This window comes from Anoplopoma fimbria, chromosome 10, assembly GCF_027596085.1.
Source record: "Anoplopoma fimbria isolate UVic2021 breed Golden Eagle Sablefish chromosome 10, Afim_UVic_2022, whole genome shotgun sequence".
NCBI classification, from domain to species: Eukaryota; Metazoa; Chordata; class Actinopteri; order Perciformes; family Anoplopomatidae; genus Anoplopoma; species Anoplopoma fimbria.
In genome coordinates, this window is record NC_072458.1 from 3,246,543 (window position 1) to 3,266,602 (window position 20,060).

The window sequence follows — 20,060 nt, forward strand, 5'->3', positions numbered from 1 at the left end:
GGAGCACACAAGTGAAATATAGAAACACTTTATTCCGAGAAGTTGTAGCAGTGAGTTATCTTCAGACAAAGAAAGGCCAATAAAAACCAACTTAAGTACAACAGTATGATGTACAACAAGAGCTTACCCAATCACATTCTGTAAACCCACATACAGAAACACGATGATTGTTATTGTCCCACCAAGCTATGGACACCGGACAGCTCTAGTACACTGACAACAGAACACACTTATGCTCGAGGGTGGGGCAACTTGATTTAGGACACCAAATGTAGCATATGGGTGGAGTTTAATTCCTTTTTTGTTTTGGAACAAGAGAATATCGCCATGTCTTGTGACACGATGATAATGATGTGAACGACAAGGAGGGACACGGGAAACACATCACCAAAGAACTACAAACAGCTGGAGTGGTGGGCGGATCGGGAAAGAGGGAAGATGCCTTGTTGCCCCCACACACACCTTCCCACTGCAGAACACACAGGAATAGGTTCAGTTACAGTTTTGGTCGACTTTTTTACATCTTTAGTCAGGGGTATCAGATTCTTTCACCTCTGTACAAGTAGGTGGACTTCATGTCTTTGTGGTTAAAATCCGTAGGCAGCAACAAACCACATCTCTCTCACAGGAAAATACCACAGTTGAGAGACATTCCTCTCTTGTTCATCGTAAGAAAATACCAAAGTTGAAACACAACTTATTTTCTCTATCAAGTGCAAATTCAATACTTAACAAATCATTCACACCCATCGTCCCCAGAATCAAAATCAGCTGCGTCATTTGTGAGAAGTTGGAGTTTTATTTTTTGCCATCGAACAGCAATTTTGGAAGGTGCTAAAGGAGCAAGAAGGAAGGACACAAATATTGCTTCTCCATCATGTCAATGCTGTGTGATTGTAAACATAATGAACTCTTAACATAGTGGTTGATTATTAAGTGGTCTTTTTTTCCTGACGTGTTGAGGAAGAATGCAGATTCTCTTTAAAAAAAAGGAGCACAACTGTAACCGTTTACAAACAAATGGGTGTGAATGAAAAAACACTGAAGAGGAGAGATTTGTATTGCTATGGGAAGGGTTCAATTATTTCTTCTAAAACTAGTTGAAACATTTGTTTCAACTTGGAGAATCATACCTTGTTCATTGTATCAATCAGCAGCCTTTATTCTAAAAACAATTGTACATACACACATCCAGTCCACACACTCAAGCATGCTCACACATACACACTCAACATCTGCCCTCAGACAAACCTGGGCACGGTCAGGATGGATGTATGGAAAAGCCATGCAGGGCAACAAATGCCGATTAAAATACTTTCCAAAAACTTTTCCACACAGTTTTTTTAGTAATAAGTTTCAAGTGCACCCGTTTACAGACAGGCTGCTCTGCGACGGAGTGCACTTTTTTTTTTTTCCTGGCACGACGTCACAGCAGCAGTGCACTACTAAAAGTCAGTGAAGCTGGAAGTGACATTCCTGACATCCGGCCTCCATCAGGCCCAGAGGAGACTCTGCTGAGGGAGAGGAGCACGGCAGCTTTACAACACAGAGAATCAGACGTTAAAATGGAGCGAGGAGAGAGAACCAGCAGGAGTGTTTGTGGTCCGCTGCAGTTGGCATGGCTTGGAGTTCCCGGTCACAGGTACAGGGTCACAGGATCATAGGGCGAGGGTTCAGGTAGTCAGGAGTCACAGAAGGGTTCAAAGGTCAGAGCCAAGGTGCACGCTGATGCTCGGGGAGCGCTGCGTGTGGTTTGGCGCCGGACTCAAGTACCCCAGCCCGTCCTCCTGTAAGCTGCATGAGTAGCGACCCACTTCAGAGACGGTGTGGTTGCTGGATGGAGGGGCGTTGTTGCTGGCCACCTGCTCGAAGGAACGCGAGAAGACGGCGCTGGCGGTGCGCGTCAGGCTGGTGAGGGCTCCCGCCTTGGGCACTGATTGGCTGGAGGTGAGCGTCAGTCGCTTGAAAGAGAGCTCTGCGTTCTCGCTGGCGGCCCGGCCCGTTGTCAGAGGGCCCGCTTCCTTGTCCTTGCTGGTGCGCCCGCCGAGCCGACACTTCTTCATGGCCTTGGCCCCCAGGTTCAACGTGGTAACACTGTTACTAATTGTGATGGTGGGTGGGGTCATGTCCGTCCCCATCCCGCCCGGCCACACCCCTTCATCCACCTCCGAAATATCCATCAGCTCATCCGGGGAACCCAGATCCACTGCGTCTGTGAGACGGACAGCCAGAGGGGGAAGAAAAAACAAGCACTGAAATGAAAACCAGGAGCAGGCAGATGAAAACATAACCACCTCTTCTGTCATCCAGCCCATCTGATCCAATCAAACTATAAGGATTTACAAGGTTTAAAAACAATATACAATGTATTAAATGTTTTGCATGTAGGTCAAAATATGTAGGGCTGCATGACAGATGAGATCTTTCACTGTCCAGCAGGTGGCGCCTTCACACTGTAACCTTAGCTAACAGGGACATGTTGCCACCTGACATGAGACAATGCAGGTTGAGTAGATCAGCCCACAACACAGGTTAGTTTAACCAGCAGCGCTGTGAGACAACAGCGAGAGGTTTATTGAGGAGTGCATGTTTTGTCCCAGAGGCAGGAGGAGAGGACAGAGTTTTAGAGCATAAGCCTGGGAAAGTCCACACAGGGAGTGTAGAGGAAGGCAAACGGAAAGCCACAAAAACCCTGAATGCATGCGTTATCACTAACTCTAAAGACACACACACTAAAATAAACATCTGTCCTGCTTTCTTTAAGGCGGACCTGTGTGATTGGCCAACCACGTATGCACAAATACACACATTTGATCTGATGCTATCACTGTAACAGAACACCTGTGAACAGCTGGTATCAGACTGATAGGCAGGTCACGTTAAAAGTCTTCCATGGTCAGACTTAGCCTGTTATAAACTGGTCAGGAGTCAGATTTAAGTCAAGATTTAACGTTTTGAGCAGCTTTCTCTTCAAAATAACTCAAGACCTGCATATCTTTCCTCAGCTCCTAGCTACCAGTCAGAAGGAAGTCATCTGTGTCCAGGTGCAACCCAGGAGTAATGTGTTGAGGCGTACCACGGCGTGCTATAAGAGACACACACGCTTACTGATCTGTCAAGTTAAAACCCAGCAGTTATAAGCATACAATCTCCTGATACTGGCACGGCTAACAGAGATAACATCTGGGCTATATGGTTCAAGGTCATCCGGCTTTTATTGTTATCAGTCACCTGATCAAGCTTCAGAGTGACATTGACTAAGACGAAGAGATACAGCAAGCAAAAGAGTTTACCGTTTTACATCTACATTATGTGTGTCATATCTATTGACAAATGTTCATAAAACTACTTAAAAAAGGTGCAGTGTGAAGGATTTTGTTGCATCTAGTGGTGAGGTAGCAATTGCAACCAACTGAAACTTTCCCCGAGTGCCAAAGATGTAGGAGAACTACGTAGATATGAACAGCTCATACTAAGGAAACAAAATCCCGGTTCTTAATTTTAGGAGGTTATACAGTAATGAAAACATACTTATTAATAATATATTCCATTTCAACCAATAGATCCTCCTAAATGTTACACACTGCTCCTTTAAAATCATGTTTAACTGCTTTTAATAGGATCCACTTCATTTCGCTCAACATAAAAACGTCAATTTATTTTTTGCCATTCAGCCAAGCACATTTCATTATTATGCATTTTATTGATTGAGTTATTGATCTGTTATTCAGTTAGATAAATTATAATAATTAGATTTAAGGAATCTCAGCAGGAGATCTTCGTGAGGAAGCTTTAGCCACAAAGGAGAGAGTAAATGAATGAGTGACGTTGGATTGACAGATGAGAGGAATAGTGCAATTAGGCAAAGACAAGATGGTGGAGCCCAGCGCAAAAGGTAAAAAGGGAAGTCACCATGCAACTTTTCAGACCACGCCCCCACACACGGTTACCTAGGTTACCCCAGGAGTGGGGCAGTGGGAAGGAGGGGCTGGACCTTAGTACTGGCTCCTCCCTGTGGAGGCCGACCCAGAACCCTCATTCTCCACCATTCGCCTCACAGACTTCTGCCTCCTGACCTCCTGACCCCGCGTGCCGGAGTCATGACCACGGAGATCCAGGCTGACCTCGGAGGAGGCGCCCAGAGGGTCGCCGTCGGGCAGGGCGCGGCCGTCAGGGCGCGGCCGCAGGGAGTCTCCGTTGGGCATTCGCTCGCCGCCCACACCTGTCACACTGATCTCGGGGATGGCCACGCCCCCACAGCAGCATCACTGTCTACACTCACCTCCTGGGACTCTGGTGGGGGGGGAGCATGGGGAGGGAGGGGGGTAGCAGGACGATACATAACAATTCAACACAAACAGATGGACAGATAGACACGAACCATGCACACATACATGAAACACAAAAAGCCGGCCATGTGCACAGGCACACACGACCACAGTAACACAAGACAAACAGAGGTAATCAATGTAATCACAGAAAAAAAACAAAAAGACAAAAATCATAGTGATCAGAACATAACACATGGTAAAAGTACATGCAATATGGAGATGAATATGAACACTGTAATTAAATGGAATCTAATTTCATACACAGTCTCACTCCCCCCTCTACACATTCATTAATATTTAATCGTATTTTCCTCCATCATCTGCTCATAACTAGCAGCCCGGATAAGGGCACCACTGAGCAGGATTTATAACATGAACAAGGGATGTTGGCCTCCAGATGAAACCTGCTCGTTAAACTAGCTGAGGGCTGTAATTTACCTGCCTTATCTCTACTACTCTGCGGTTTAGAATAAGAGAGAGCTGCTAATGTGTCATTTATTCTCCAGCCTTCTAAATACTATTAATTATCTTTGCAACAGAGCCGAAACTGCACTAAACACAACATATTCAATAGAACAGTGTCCACGCTGCAGCTGATCTGCATAGTACTATAAATACACTTTTTGCTCTCTGGTTTGCTATTTTTTGCTATTTTCTCCTTCAAATTAGACAGAAAGTCATGGTTCTAAATGAGGAGATACTTAAAAAGAGGTAGGCACCACTAGCTACGTTATCAAGCTGAGGAAGGGTCTGATGATGACAACAATACTAATGTACACAGTGACTGAAGGTGATGAAATGGTAGGGTGAGTGAATAATGCAGAGATCTTTACATCTTGCTCTCTCCTTTGGTGTGGATTTGTTCTCCAGTCAAACAATTCTATTTTTATTACCGCCATAAAAAATGTGAATACAAAACGTGAAAAGTGCATGTGAAAGCTCTTCTCTCTCAGCTCTCTTCCTGCAACTCAATTAGTATTTTTGTCTCACCGTGTCTCTTCCAGCGATGTCCCCTGATAGAGAGGGAGGTGACTGCATTTCGGGAGATCCTGGAGGAGGTGGGTGTGATCTCCACCTGGATGCTCCGTGCACCCTCCTTGTTGTTGCTCTTCAGTGCAGCGCCGTGCATTGACGACTTGATGGCATTACCAACCTGAGGACGAGGAGAAGCACACACACACACACAAATATTACTCCTTCAGACGTTGCCAGAGTTTCCCAGAAGGATTGCCCACTGGCACACGCCAGTGAGGAACTGGACTGACTCACTGAGAGGTTATAAACGTGTTTTATTTAATGTTACCAGGTGGTAAACCTCTGAATTTGTATCCAGTTACTGCTGACAGAGTTGTGTTTCTATGATAGCTGGTATTTTCAAATTCAAAAGCAAAAATCAAAACATGTCTTGTTTAAGTGTAGAGGTAAACGTTTCCTGAAGTAGAGAAAACAATTAACTGATGTTGTAAAGTTTTGGTGTGTTTTATGGTTTCTAAAAACACTGAAAATCACTGCAAACAAACTCAATTCACATCCTTAGATTCCCCTTTGTTACTGGCAATAATGTGTCTCAAGGCCAGATTGTATCTGAATGCAATATAACCACACTAAATGAACACTTCTCATTATGTCCATACTAAGATCAAGTTGCAAGTTCCTCTTATTTAAATGTAAAACATGTGAAAAGAGATTTATCTTGTTTTTTAAAATATTTTTTCTGTAATAACCGATAACATTTTTTCAAAGCTCTTATTGGTTAGATTTTAAACACGATGCATGAATTACTGCAACAAAACTGTTTATATTCAATTCTATCTATTTACAGAAGTGCAACTGGAAATATTAAGGGTTTGTAGGAAAAACTAATAAGGCACAGTGAAAACAAAGTACTGTAAATGAAAGTACAACTACAGAAAAAGATCCAAGTGTAAAGGCACTGGCCCAAAACACTGTAACAGTAAGAGCAGCATTTCTTATATCACCAAGACATGTTTTGCTCTTAAAATCAATAATCCAAATTGTACCAGATTTATGCATGAACCTGAAAGCTTAGTACAAACTGACTGAGTTACATGGACTAGTGACATAAGACAAACAGAAAGGCTTTGTATTTTGCTCTGTATTACACTATTTGACAAGTCTTTCTGTAATTACCTCTACTGTTGCTGGATATTCTCAAGAGGCACTAATGATCATGTAACAGTTGAGTACGCAACATGAGGTAGAGGGCGTCATAATCACAATACAACATGTCTTTTGTCTGTGAGGCTGCAACCCGTTGGTCTCATGAGGCAACGTCAACGAGTTATGCTAATACAGCAGGTGTGTTCCACTGCAATAAGTAAGCAGTCCCGTAAACACAGTGGACGCGCAGATATTTTAACATGTGTACACTAGGATGTGTGTGTTCAAAAAGCTTTTGTTTTTATTTAAAAACATATTTTCAAACCCCAACAGCTTTCTTATCAATGTGAATTCAAAGGTCGTGTTTTTTGATTGTTGTTGAGAAGCACACCTTAACTTGTGTAGTAATACTGTGGGCTTAGGTTCAATCCTCTACTCCCTGGGCCTCAAGGATTATGGCTTAACTGAGCAGAGTCGAAAGCATGTAAATAATCTAGTGGGATTACATTCTGCTTGCAGTCTCTGACACACAGAGAGAGAGAGAGAGAGAGAGAGAGAGAGACCAACACAATGCAGCATAGTGTGCTGTGCGTGAATCAAACCACATGTGCATCTAAATCACATGCTCTCTCTCTCTCTCTCTCCCTCTCTCTCTCTCTCTCTCTCTCTCCCTCTCTCTCTCTCTCCTCTCCCTCTCAAGCACACACACACACCCGGTCCTAAAAGGGAGATGTGCTTGTAGCAGTAAAAATAAAACATGATTGCACCCACCAATAAAGCTTCAGGGAACAACTCCAACTGGGCCCGATACAGAACGTCATCCAGTGCTTTGGATCCCAGTTCAACCTCCCCATTACACCTGTACACAAAGACATTCAATGAAAATACACACATCACATGCAGATTTAAGGTAAGTAATGGAAATCTAGTAGCGCTATGGATCGCTTTTCTGAGTGGGTCACCGCTTTGTTTATCTTGTGCACAAGGACACACATGTATGCCTGCAGGTGAGACATAGTCATAGAAATTGAGTATCGCTATTCCACTGATCAACAGGTGGTGGTAACAAATGGGAACTTGCAGCAATGCACCAACAAAGACAGGGAAGAAGAAGAAGAATGCAAGCTTGTAAACATGGATGTAAACACTGCTGGCATTAAAATACTTCTCTTTCTGTATTGCAAATGTTTTATGAATAAGGAAGTTGTTACAAACAATGTGCTTTGGTGACTAAAGCTGTACGCAAAGATAACTTTTGTTTGTTTACAAAAAATCTCCACAGGGCAGATTTAACAGCTCGATGAACAGAACAGAACAATAATGTACATATTCGAATGAGAAGAGGACAGCAGTTAATATATATTTTTTTTATTTTAACTGCTTGTTATATTGTGTAAAAGCTGTCAAGTAGTTTGAGAAATGCAACAAAGTGGTCTAAACTGGTTCATACACAAAATGTAAAGTGATCATGCTCAATGATTGTCACAGTCAAACCTCTTTTATAAAAAGGTACGGTTGAACATTATTGGCACAAATCAGATATGGTCGGAGATAAGTCACATGGAGCAGATTTTAAGGAAACACTCTGAAAAGTGTAAGACATGAAAAGATAAAGCTGGTCAGTGTGTGCAGGCGTGTGTTTACACTCACAAGGCGTAGTGTATCCCTGTGATGAGCTGAACCAGGAACTCTGACGTGACTGTCAGCCGTGTGCTAATGCCTTTGTAGCGCCGTATCTGTTGCCGTGGGTAACCGCATATAGACACCCTGGAGGACAGCAAATGAAAACACAATAGGGGGGCTTGTAATAGTGAAACCGGGGAAATTAGGGGAACCACTCCACTGAGCCACTTGGCTGCAGCTTTATTAAGGAAACGTACTTCCTGTAGTGTGTTGATAAACTCTACATTGAGTAAATAATTGCTGGATATAAACACACACACACACACACACACACACACACATGCATGCAACATTATGATTCAGAAATGGTTTACTACATTACCCACAACATTTTAAAGTGCTAAATATTTCCTGAGCATAATAGTTGATTACTTTCAGTTCATTATCAGTCATCATAGAAGTTGCAAAAAAAGAGGATTCAGCTGAAACGGAGGGAACACTTGTGCATTTGAAGCTATAGGAGCTGCTATATAGTGAGCTCAGCTGACACACAGCAAACGTTCATGAGGAAATCAAAGCTGATGACTTCTCTTTAGCTCTGTGCTTATTAGAGCAATGCTCAGCTACAGTTGACAGATTACCAAAATCACTGAGCTGTGATGTGTGTGTGTGTGTGTGTGCGTGTGCGTGTGTGTGCGTGTGTGTGTACACATCGCAGCTCGATGCCGAATAGCGGTATCTTGGCTCTCGATGGCAAAGTCTATAAGAGGATCAGATAAGCAAGTGCTTGTAAAATAGTGTGTGTATGTATGTTAAGCCTTATTCAAGTAGCCTCCTCACAATTATACACAATCAAGAAATGATGCAATGATCATTACTGTATAGTATGAAGCTGGTTTGCGTGTATTTGTAGAGTCTTCAAGTTGCTCATGACAAAGTGTGTGTGTTCGTTACCTGGAGCTGAGCTGGCAGAGGGACTGGAGGGAGGTGGAGGTCATGTAGCTGAGAGCAGCATTGTAGCACAGCAGCAGGAAGGTCAGCACCTCAAATCTTAACACAAACATACCCTTAGAATAGGACGTCTACATCGCAACATGGCGTGACTACATTTTAAAAACAGATCAGATCAGTAAATCACAGGCAGAGTTATGCTTCCATCTATACTGTAGATAGACATTCCATAATCGAAGAGATTGAAAGATTACAAAAGCAGAACTCCACTCTGAGACTTTTTTTCATTTTTTCCATGCATTCCTCGTCAAATCCTGGCATCTACAGTACATTACCCACAGTGCAACTCAACTGCCGACGGTTTGGAGATTTTGGTGTGTTATGCAACAGGTCTGATAAGATCTCTTATTTCTAAGTCCACATCTCCAGATTGTCAAACTCCAGACTGGTCTTCAGTCTTCACCAAACCTCAATCAAGTGACATCACCAATTGATGTCACAATTTATCAGATTTTCCACAGCTGCCTCACAAAATGCTTTTTTTCCCACATTTGAAGTAATACTCCCCAAGACCTGTAGACAGACTCCGTCTCCCCCCTGATTTGAAATATCAGTCAGTGAAAAACACAGCATGCACTAACGACTTCAATAACTACTGCTACTTGAAGAGAATAAAGGGGTCTCTGCTTGATCTTAAAAAGCAGTCTTGTTTTGTCACATAAGAATTCTTCTCTATTTAAAATAATCTATCCAATCAGCCTGTCACAGTATTCGGATGTCCAGCTCCTAATGGCGCTATAACAACTTTGAATGCAAGAAAGCAAAGACAACTTCCATGGGCACTCACTGACGCCAAACGCTGTCACTGCATAAGTCTGAGGATAAGAGCCACTGAAACTACCAAATTTAATGAGACTGCATTCAACCCAAACCAGTATGATTCGGTAAAAGCAAACTCAGATCTTATAAAAGCTCCATTTGTAGAAGGCTAGGTACAGTATTTAACCTGTTTATGCAACACATTTGCATGTCAGCACAGGTATTTTCCCTGATTTATACCTGTGCTGACTCTGATAATGTCTGTTAGTCCAGATGTATTATTAACATTCACATTTAAGTCAAATTACACTACAATAAAAGATATAGATAGTGTATTTAACTTTTTAAGACAACTGATGAAATGTGAAAGTAAATAAAATGCAGACGGCCACAATGTAAGAAATACATTTCTTGGCAAGATTTTGCATGATTTGACCACTGAACTCCTCAGTGCTTCTCTCTCAGATTGTCCCTCCTACTTCATTTGCGTTTCTATTTTGAGTTGTTCGTTTGCTGCCAATTCTGATCACGCAGACTGGCAGCTTGCTACAGAGAAAGCCATTTTAAAACGTAAACAACCTCCACCCTGCTGACATGTCACCACTCATCCAGTAGACTCCAAAACAAGTTTGCCAATCGAGCCTCTTACCTGTTCTGTGCCGTAAAGGTCTCTCTCTGGAGGTGTGGCCCGCTGTACACCACCCTGCTCAGCCCGTGATTGGCTAGAGCCCCTTCTGTAAGGGCAATGGAGCCGATAGCTGAGGGCTGGAGGTGGGGAGACAAAGATGAAGATTTTAAACTGAACATTTATGCAAAAGCAAATTTAAAAGAGCGGAGTGCATTTGTGTGTGTTTCTCACCTCATGGTACACTGATGGTTTGGAGAGGGAAGGGACGGTAAAAGATAACACTTTACTTTGTCCATCTTTATCAACTATTTCCTGTTAAAGAGAAAGACAGGAAGGCAATGAGAAAATGTTTCTGTGGGCGAGATAAACAAGTTTTTTTTGTGTGTGTGCCCTTAACCTCAAAAGAGTGTGTGCTTATCTCTTCAAGCACACTCATCTATTATATGTGGGTGTTTGTGTGCCGACCTCAGGGTCTCTGTTTCCCAAATAAGTCTGCTTGTTTTTCTGTGTGTTTGCTAGTTTGTGTGTATATCGTGTGAACACACACACACGCCCACACACACCCACACACCCACCCACCCACACCCACACACCCACACACCCACACTAACCCCAGGGTTTCCCCAGTCCCCTGTGTGCATGTTAATGTCAAATAGATTAATAGGAGCCAAACAGTGAGTTGAGTGACAGCTGACCTATTCTTCTATTCAGAGAGGAAGTTAGGGGACACTGCACTTAGCTGATGGATAGAACGCTGAGAGACAAAATGGATGAAAATAGGACTCAACACACTTTAATAATTACTAGTGCTGACATCTCTGTGGGAAGCTTAAGGGGCATTTGCAAGGAGCAACCATTCCATATTGTGTATTGCAAAGTCCCTGTGTTTCAATTCCTCTATTTCTAATAGCAGATCGCACAAGAAAATGCTGAGTTATTAGGTCCCCTGTTCTGGAACTGCATGCTTGATTAGGATGAAGGACCTTTAGACCCGCAGTGTTTTTCCTTAACCTTTGTACTTTGTTTTCTCCTTTCATGGTAATAAATAAACAGCTGTGACATAAGAATGTGGCGTTGAAAATGAACAGGCGCAAACACAAAACCACCAGCTTCACCCTCTCCCCTACCAGGTTGTAAATGCCCAGCAGCAGGGCCTCGATGCAACCGGATGTGTGAGGGTCTCTGGCTGCGCTGACGGACAGGAGGCTCCACAGGAGCTCTGGCAGGAACTGTAGTGTGAAACGCTGCAGCTGCGGCTCACCACTTCGGTAAAACTCAAACAGCTGGTGACACACTGGCTCCAGCAACTGGGGAGGACAAAAAAGCCAAAAACATGGGCACATGGTTTCATCACAGAGCAACTGGCGCTGTTAACTATAATACATTGGGCCTTTGGCATCTATGGTTAAACAGTAATGTCAGGATAAAGCAGCACTTGGGAAATAAAGTGTGTTGGAACAGAAAGCCCATAGGATGTTAGAACATAAGATAGTCAAGGGGGTGTAAAAATCTAATAATTACAGGTTAATGGTAGTCAGGTTTTTACAATAGATAATATAAATATTAAAGCGTGTGTCCATACATCGCTGTAGTTCTCTCGGATGACCTTGTAGAGCGCAGGGACCAGGGCACCTTTGTCTTTTAGTGAGGCAGCATAGATGGACACAGCACTGTCAGGGAGGGTCTGAAACACACACATACACGCACACACACACACACACACACACACACACACACACACACACACACACACACACACAGCTGAGGTTTAATACACTAACTGACTTGCCCATATTCTAAAAATAAATTGAAAGAAAAACATCTGCCCAATATCATGGTTACAGGTGAAGGAGACAGAGTTGATGTCAATAGGAGTGAATTATAAGCAACATTGCAATACATTATATTTGATATTTGAACAATATTTGGACAGCGTCTAAAGCCTGCAGAGACAGACAGTGATACTATCCATAGCAGCTATCAGTCACATCAATCTGGTTACATTTAGAGGTACATTTTACTGAGAGAGGATGACAGGTAGGTCATCATGCATTCACACAGGAAGTCCCCTTATGCTCCTTTATCATCACAGCCCACTGAGTCGTGGCTTTGGTAGCAGTCATGTATTGGTGAGCGCTCATGTTTGAGTAGGAGCATTCAATTTTTTTCTGAGAACGAAGTACTTCAGAGTGCATTTGTTTATGTACGTGGAAAAAAACCCGTTGCCAATAATAAAGCAGCAGCAGCAGCAGAGAACGAGCTGCACACTGATCAGCGTTATGTGACTTGCTGTTGCTTTTGCACAAATACACACACCCGGTAAAGCCGTACCTTATATTCTGACAGCCATTCCTCCACCACTCCTTGGTCCATAGCCAACATGTTCCCTCATCTGCAGTGGAGTCACCTCTACCTGCAAAAGAAAAGAAAAAACATGTAAACACACACTCTGCATTGTTATTGACACATGATTATAGAGCTTTTGCTACCATGTTTGCATGCACACACACTCAGTCACAGCTTGCACAAGGCTTATTCCATGTTTGCCAGCTTTCCATCATTTGGGACCCTGATAAAAAATATTCGGTTACAAACAGCAAACAGTGCCATGGCAGTGGTGTATAGTGACTATACATGCAGCAGGCATCAATTCAATACTCCAAAGAAGCATACGTCTCTCCTCCCCTCAAGCTCTTCTGCTTCTCTCTCATTCCTCTCCAGACACACACCTCCGTAGCAAGTACATAACCTATTCTCAACTCATGCTCTCGAATAGAAAAATCACCCACACAGACAAGCCGGCTGGCATCATTGTGGAAGCACTGATGAGGAAAAAAACGCAGCACAGCAGAATTTAGATGATTGTTGAAAAGGCTGTTCATAGTTCAGAGACAGACAGGAAAAGCTTTAGCTAATGTTACTAAATGAATGGATCCTTATTGCTATCCATTAAAGTTACACTGGCTGCATCTTAACTTCTCTCCTTCCTCTTTAAAGTGCTCAACTTGTATGCATGTAGCTAATTTTCTATCAAACCTCCAATTTTACCTTATCTTCTCTCGCATATTATGTGTACACAGTTTCATTTGCACTCAATTTGTCAATTTAACTCTCCATCTGTGGGTTTTAATAAAGCATCTGCTGGTTTCTGCTGTGCTGCAGACACATCAGAAGGAGGGAGATAGCAGATGAAAGAGACGGAAAGAGTAAAAAGAAGGTAGACATCTAAATATTGAAGTGGGGATGATAATGACAAAGAGCAATATAGTTTAAATGACTCGTCAATGTAGATCAAAGTGGTGGACTGACCAATTTTTCCATCTCTAGAGCTGCTTGTGTTTAAAAACAAAAAAGCCAAATATTAACTGGTTCAAGCTTTCCCTCTTGTTTCATGTCATTGTTAACTGAATACTGTTGGTTCTGGGGAATTTGGTTTGTCCATTATTCACTATGACATTTCAAAAGAAGAGAAAGAAAAAAAAAAGAGAAAGAGAGAGACTGGTTGATAATCAAAGTAAATCACTAGTTGAGGTCCTGTTTTTTTTCCACGTCCTTAACCAACTCTAAACTGTGACTGTCACTATAAGACACATGCTACCTGCGGAGGATGAGGCATCCTATTGCATCCTACTGCATCCTCCTCAGCATCTTAGCATCTCTGATGGATCATCTGGTTTTCACTAGCAGTCTGTTTTCACTGCGGGTTACGTCGTGTCTGCGCTCTGGAAGCACAAGGCTGCATTGGCTGTTGAATGCAGAAACAAGGTCCATGTTTGGTATGTCTGCTAACAGAGTCTGAGAAAAAGAAAGAGGGAGGAAAGAGTCCTTCTATGTGCACACTTGTCATGCAGAGACATGCTCAGATTTGAGCTGAAAGCGGCATAATTGAACCTTTTAAAACTCTTCCATTTCTAACACTTCACTTAGTGATGTTACACACACACACACACACACACACACACGCACACGCACACGCACGCACGCACACGCACACGCACAATATCCTCTCCTTAAGAAAACGTTCTGTTTATGAAAGAAAACATATCAAACATATTCTGGAGGTGATTTCAAACCAGAGAAATGATTCAAAAGATTATTGGCCTGATTTTCAATCACCATGATTATAAAAATACCCTCTAACATGCATGCATGAGGCATGTTGTGTGAGTAATTAAAAAATAGAGAAAAATGATTGATTTTCATCTCTTTCCTTCTCCGTCCCAGCTTTTCTCCATCTCTCCCCTCCACTCATCCTCCAGCATCCTCTTCAATCCGTCTTTCACACATCCAAGTGCTTTATTTCGTATTATTCTGGTCCCCGGTCCCTCCATGGCAGCCATGTGTCTATTTATGGACTGTACCAATGACAGAAATGACAGGGGGGAGGGGGGCCAGTGACTCATGGAATGGGGAAGGATTATAAAGCAGAATGGCCTCCATTTAGAGAAATTAGTCGTTGTTCCGTTACTTCATGCTGAAGTGCACAAGGACGGAAGTGATATCTAAAGCAAGCATGTGCGTTTTTAATGGCAGGCTCACTGAATAACAAAATAAAGGATGTGATTAGAGTGTGTATGAGTCAGTCTTGTAAGTGGAAGTGTTCCTCCTACAGAGTCCCTTTTAACCAGTCAACTCTGTCCACGCTGGCATCTGGGCTATTTCATCTGCATCATCTGTATCCAGAAAAAATATAGCTGAGGCCATCTGCCATGCCGCCTACCTATGTGATATATTTACCTCCTACCTCAGCAGCAAGCTAAGAAGACTCTGCAGCGACACAAAAGCAGCAGCAGAGGGGTGGACACTCGGGTACCAAACTACTGTAAAGGGACGTAGTTGTAAATCAAAGTGTAGTCTGAAATGTTGATTTGATTTTGATAATGTTTTTTAGTGCCAGCCAAAGTTAGCAACCAACGATCATTTTCACTCTGCTAAATATTTTAATTGGTCAATTTAATGTCACAAAGTAGTAAAACAATACCCATTATAATTTCCTAAATATGAACAAGATCGCATCATCAAATTGTTGAATTTGAATCCATAAGATAATGTTTTTTTAAATAACCTAAGAAATTAACAATCAAAATTGTTGCAGATTAATTTGCACTTAAACAATAAATTGACTAATCAGCTAATCTCATTTTTCCACCATTGCAGAAACTATAACAAAAACACACAATAACACCCATCAATCACGCTCACCATACATTGTTTTTCACACCCATGAAAATAGCGATGATTTATTCTGAAACATTCACATCACAAGATGTGCAGCGGTACAAACAGCACAAATTGCTGTGTCTTAAAGATGTCTATGGTCTATAGACATAATGCAGACAGGCGCAAGCAACAGTTGGAGGAAATTAGCAAAGTAATTGCCCTGAGATGACACGATGGGGCGCAATTATGTTATTACGGCGATGTTTGTCTTCCGTCTTGGTCTGGCTGTTAGCCATCTCTAAGTCATTATAGAGTCACACATCCATAGGCCAAGGACAGCACACAAAGAAAGATGCAGCAGGAGGTGAGCTTCTTCTATGCAGCTCAAACTCGCTGATCAGCACAAACAAGCATGAATAAACCAGTGTCAAGGACAAGTGGCTGAGAAGGCTTGACAACAAGTAACAAACCCAAACCAATGAAGTAACGGACCAATAGATGGAGAGGGACAAGAGGATGTGCAGGTGGATAAATAGAGCAGAGGTCAAAGGATAAATTAATAGAGTTAGAGATGAATGTATGGATGTGGGATAAAAGCAATGTATGAACCCAAGGGATTGATAACGGAGTGAGGCAGCAGGATCAATAAAAGAGAGTTCATTAGCTTTCAATCGCTGCAGCTCAAGGCAACCTCACAGGCTCTGAGCTACACATGAGATACGGTAAGACGCCTCTCTGAGATCTAAACGGGCTCAAGAAAGGGATCTAACCCACGTGTTTAGTGGCCTAGCTGTGACTTACTGAGTTTTTCCACCAATGCAAAGCTCTGACGGAGGCAACTCTTTGCCAAGGAGTGATAATGTGTCATGCATTGCACAAGCGTGTGAGTGCAAAAGCATTTTCTCAATATCTGGTCTGGCAAAAACCTGTGAGCTAGTTAAAGTTGACAGCTCGTTCCCTCTGAATTTACACCCACGCAATAAATTCTCTGACACACAAACAAACACACACACACACACACACACACACACACACACACACACACTCACACACACACACTCACACACACAGGGCTGGCAGTCTAAATGAGCTTATTCTTGACTCCTCCTTCCAAAGACTTCCTCCAACACAAACAGGTCTCCTTTCAGTTTACATTCTTAATCCTTGTTGTAAGTACGCTTGCATGTCCTGACATAGTTACAAAACACCTGAGGCAAAAAAAAACACACACACACACACACACACAGTACTTCATGTGAATTCACACGAATGCGACAGCCAATGGGCACTAATAAAACACAGTGTCTTCCGGTGCTCAGTAGTGAAGTTAGAACATACCTGTCTGGTAAAGCTGGCGGAGAACTGAAGCGAGTCCAAGTGAGAATGAAAAAGGGGGACACCCACACACACACAGGCACACTCACACACCACTCCCTTCTGATTACCTCATTTCCTATTACACATTGGCCTATGCTTTGGAAACTTCTTTTTTCAGGAAGAGAGAGGACCAATGAGACTGAAGGCTTGAATGGGGGGAAGAAAGGAAGTAGAGAGAAAGACAGAGTGGGAGGTTTTGAGAGTGACAGAGCTGCCCCAGCTGCTTTTTCCTGTGGTACAAGGTGCAGGCCACAGAAACAACTGGTTAGGCAGATAATGACAATGGAACCTAAATTACCCTCAACGAATTAAAGCTACATAGGGACCAAAGGTTAAATAGATCAGATAAGATAAAATGAACCTAAACTAGCTAATGTATCGTCAGCTGACACAACTATTTTTAAGAGACACCAAATCCACCAATAATCTGTTTAACTGCAGTAACCAACCTCAGAACCAAGAACTAAAGCAACATGACTCCACCCAAAATCTACAAACTAGGTCAACTGTCAACAACAAGCTGGACCAGTAACTCCAAGCTTCCTTTAACTTAAATGGAAGCAAAAGCTGGAAGTGAACTTTTCTGAGGAGTTGTGTGGTGTCCAAATAAAAAAAAGTGGAGGCATGGTTTGATAACTTCGGTCGTAAAGGGCGAGTCTCCAACATGCCCAGAGCTCAAAGCTCCACCTGAACTCGTGTTCAGACTTGTTAAGAGCCCTTTACACCATTTGTCCACTCTTAGTGTCGGCAGCTTTTTGTTTTGACATCTCTTCAGTTCATTTCACATATTTTTCATGCTGTCAGTTGCTATATTCTGTATTTTATTTAGACTATTTTGGCTTGCTGTTAACCCTGTTGCATCATCGCCTCCTACCTTGCCTTCCCCCCCTGGTATTCTTCAATAGCAGGTTGCTTATAGCTTACAAAGGGAGGAGGGTGCATCTTTTGAACACACACACATTTAGAATAGGCGAAATAGCTAAGCAGACATGACAACACAGTGTGTGGTTTTCGGAGCTGAGGGAGACAGATACAGAGATCTGACAAGGAGGAATCCTCTTATAGCAGCCTACGCTCTTTTCTCTGTTGCTTCTAAGCCGGTGATGCATCTTGGTCCCTCATCTCGCCCCTTCCATCTCCTTGTCTTCTTGCAACAAGTGAGCCTGAAGAGACCGATAATTAACATCGCTGGTTTTTTTTGGGTTTTTTTTTTAAATTGTAATGCTCTCTTTTAATTCCTTTTTCTCTGCATTTGTCTCAGCTTTTATTGCAACAATTGGGCAAGTCTCTCGTAATCCATTAATGCTCAGCCCTGGAATTTCACATTTAAATGTCACATTTGGTTCGAATTAATTAGCTTGATTTACTAGATTTTTCTTTCAAACTACCAGGATATTTTTAAATGGAACCGCAGGCCTGGGTGACTCCAGCTGTGATGCTGAATGACAACAGAACCCGTACGATCTTCTTGGACATGACCTTCTGGGCTTCCCTGTCAAAAAGCATTAAGAGTCCTGGTACACCAGCAGCCATGGATGTCACACATTAACACACACACACACACACACACACACACACACACACACACACACACACACACACACACACACACACACACACACACACACACACACACACTGATGACACCTCTTTAACAGTGCACAATCACCCAGTCAACAAGCCTGTCTATAATGAAAACGGCAAAGACGAACACACACACATGTGGAAAGCAAAGGACAACCTATGAATCAAGCCGCAATCACTATCTTATTCAAACAACATCTGGCATACCACCAGAAGCACAGCCCCTTGTGAAGGTTAGATTGTAAAGCAAAATTGTTTTCAACTTTTGACAGCACGTTCAGTAGTGATGGAGCTCTTTTTATCTGGCAGGTCTGCTGTGGGGCTCTGCGGCAAAGCTTCACACTGGTCCCCATCATACAGGAAACCCCGAACTGGCTGGGTGGTACAGAGGAAATGTGCATCTTTTTAGTAAAATCGCATTATTTGCTGAACTGGTGTAAACACAATGACACAAATATATATTTTTTAAAAAGTGCCATTGAATACTTTCATAATATCACAGACCAGGGTCATAGGTCTTCTTTCTCACATTGGCACACACACACACACACACACACACACACACACACACACACACACACACACACACACACACACACACACATTTGGAGGAAGTCATTTAGCAAAGCCCTGACAGACCACCACACACACACACACACACACACACACACACACACACACACACACACAAGTCAGGTCCAGTGTCTGTACACACACCACATACATGGGTGCAATGCTATTTAGATGGGTGCAATGAAACTAAACATATCGGGGGACACCTTCCCTTTCAGACTGCTGTTTCATGAAACAATAGCTCATTTAAGTAGTAACTATTGACCCCAAGCAGTGCTAACAACGTGAAATCTGCCTCAGATCACTGCTAACGTTAGCTCAATGCCAACCATTAGCTTAACTAGTCAGTGTTTTAGTAAACCAGTACGAGGCAGAGACCGTCAGAGTGATCCTGAGCCGTCAAACCCTCTCCCTGTCTCGACTTGCTGAATGACTTGGAGCTGTCACCTCGGTTGCTTTCAGATTAGCTCGTTAGCTAGCCGGGCTAGCGACAACACGTAAACCGGGGGAGTTACTGCTACTTACGGTCATGCTATCTGTCAGTATCCCCGGTGTCGCCGTCCTCTATCGTTCCGACCAGACGAGTAAACCGCGATCACTCCGCTACTCCATCAATCTCCTCAATAATTCATCAACATCAGCTCCTTCCATCTTCATTACTTTCTCCGCTCAGACTAGCTTGGACGGGGGCTCCACAGGAGTGACAGGCGTCTCAGCCAATGAGCGAGCAGTATATCATGTAGCTGCCACGCCCCCCGAAACACGTGGCATCCAATCAAGTTAGACTCTTAGAAATTTCCACCACCATGGTAGGTTGTCGCTGTCAGTCACTGCTCTTTGACAGCAGTTATTTAGCAGAGATGCCATTAAGGAATCTCATAAATAAGTCATTC

The 20,060-nt window shown here is 42.8% G+C and overlaps 1 protein-coding gene across 1 annotated transcript; it reads right to left on the reverse strand.

Moving 5' to 3' along the window:
* Positions 1-12: 12 nt before the first annotated feature.
* hycc1 (hyccin PI4KA lipid kinase complex subunit 1) lies at positions 13-19,851 on the reverse strand. Its single transcript, XM_054606379.1, has 11 exons — positions 19,693-19,851; positions 12,805-12,886; positions 12,056-12,157; positions 11,601-11,780; positions 10,705-10,785; positions 10,495-10,610; positions 9,030-9,125; positions 8,103-8,219; positions 7,224-7,311; positions 5,322-5,484; positions 13-2,212 (listed from the first exon to the last, which is right to left on the reverse strand). Exons 2-11 carry the CDS (start codon positions 12,853-12,855, stop codon positions 1,701-1,703), a joined length of 1,506 nt encoding a protein of 501 aa, XP_054462354.1. The 5' UTR covers positions 12,856-12,886; positions 19,693-19,851; the 3' UTR covers positions 13-1,700.
* Between the last annotated feature and the right edge of the window lie 209 nt (positions 19,852-20,060).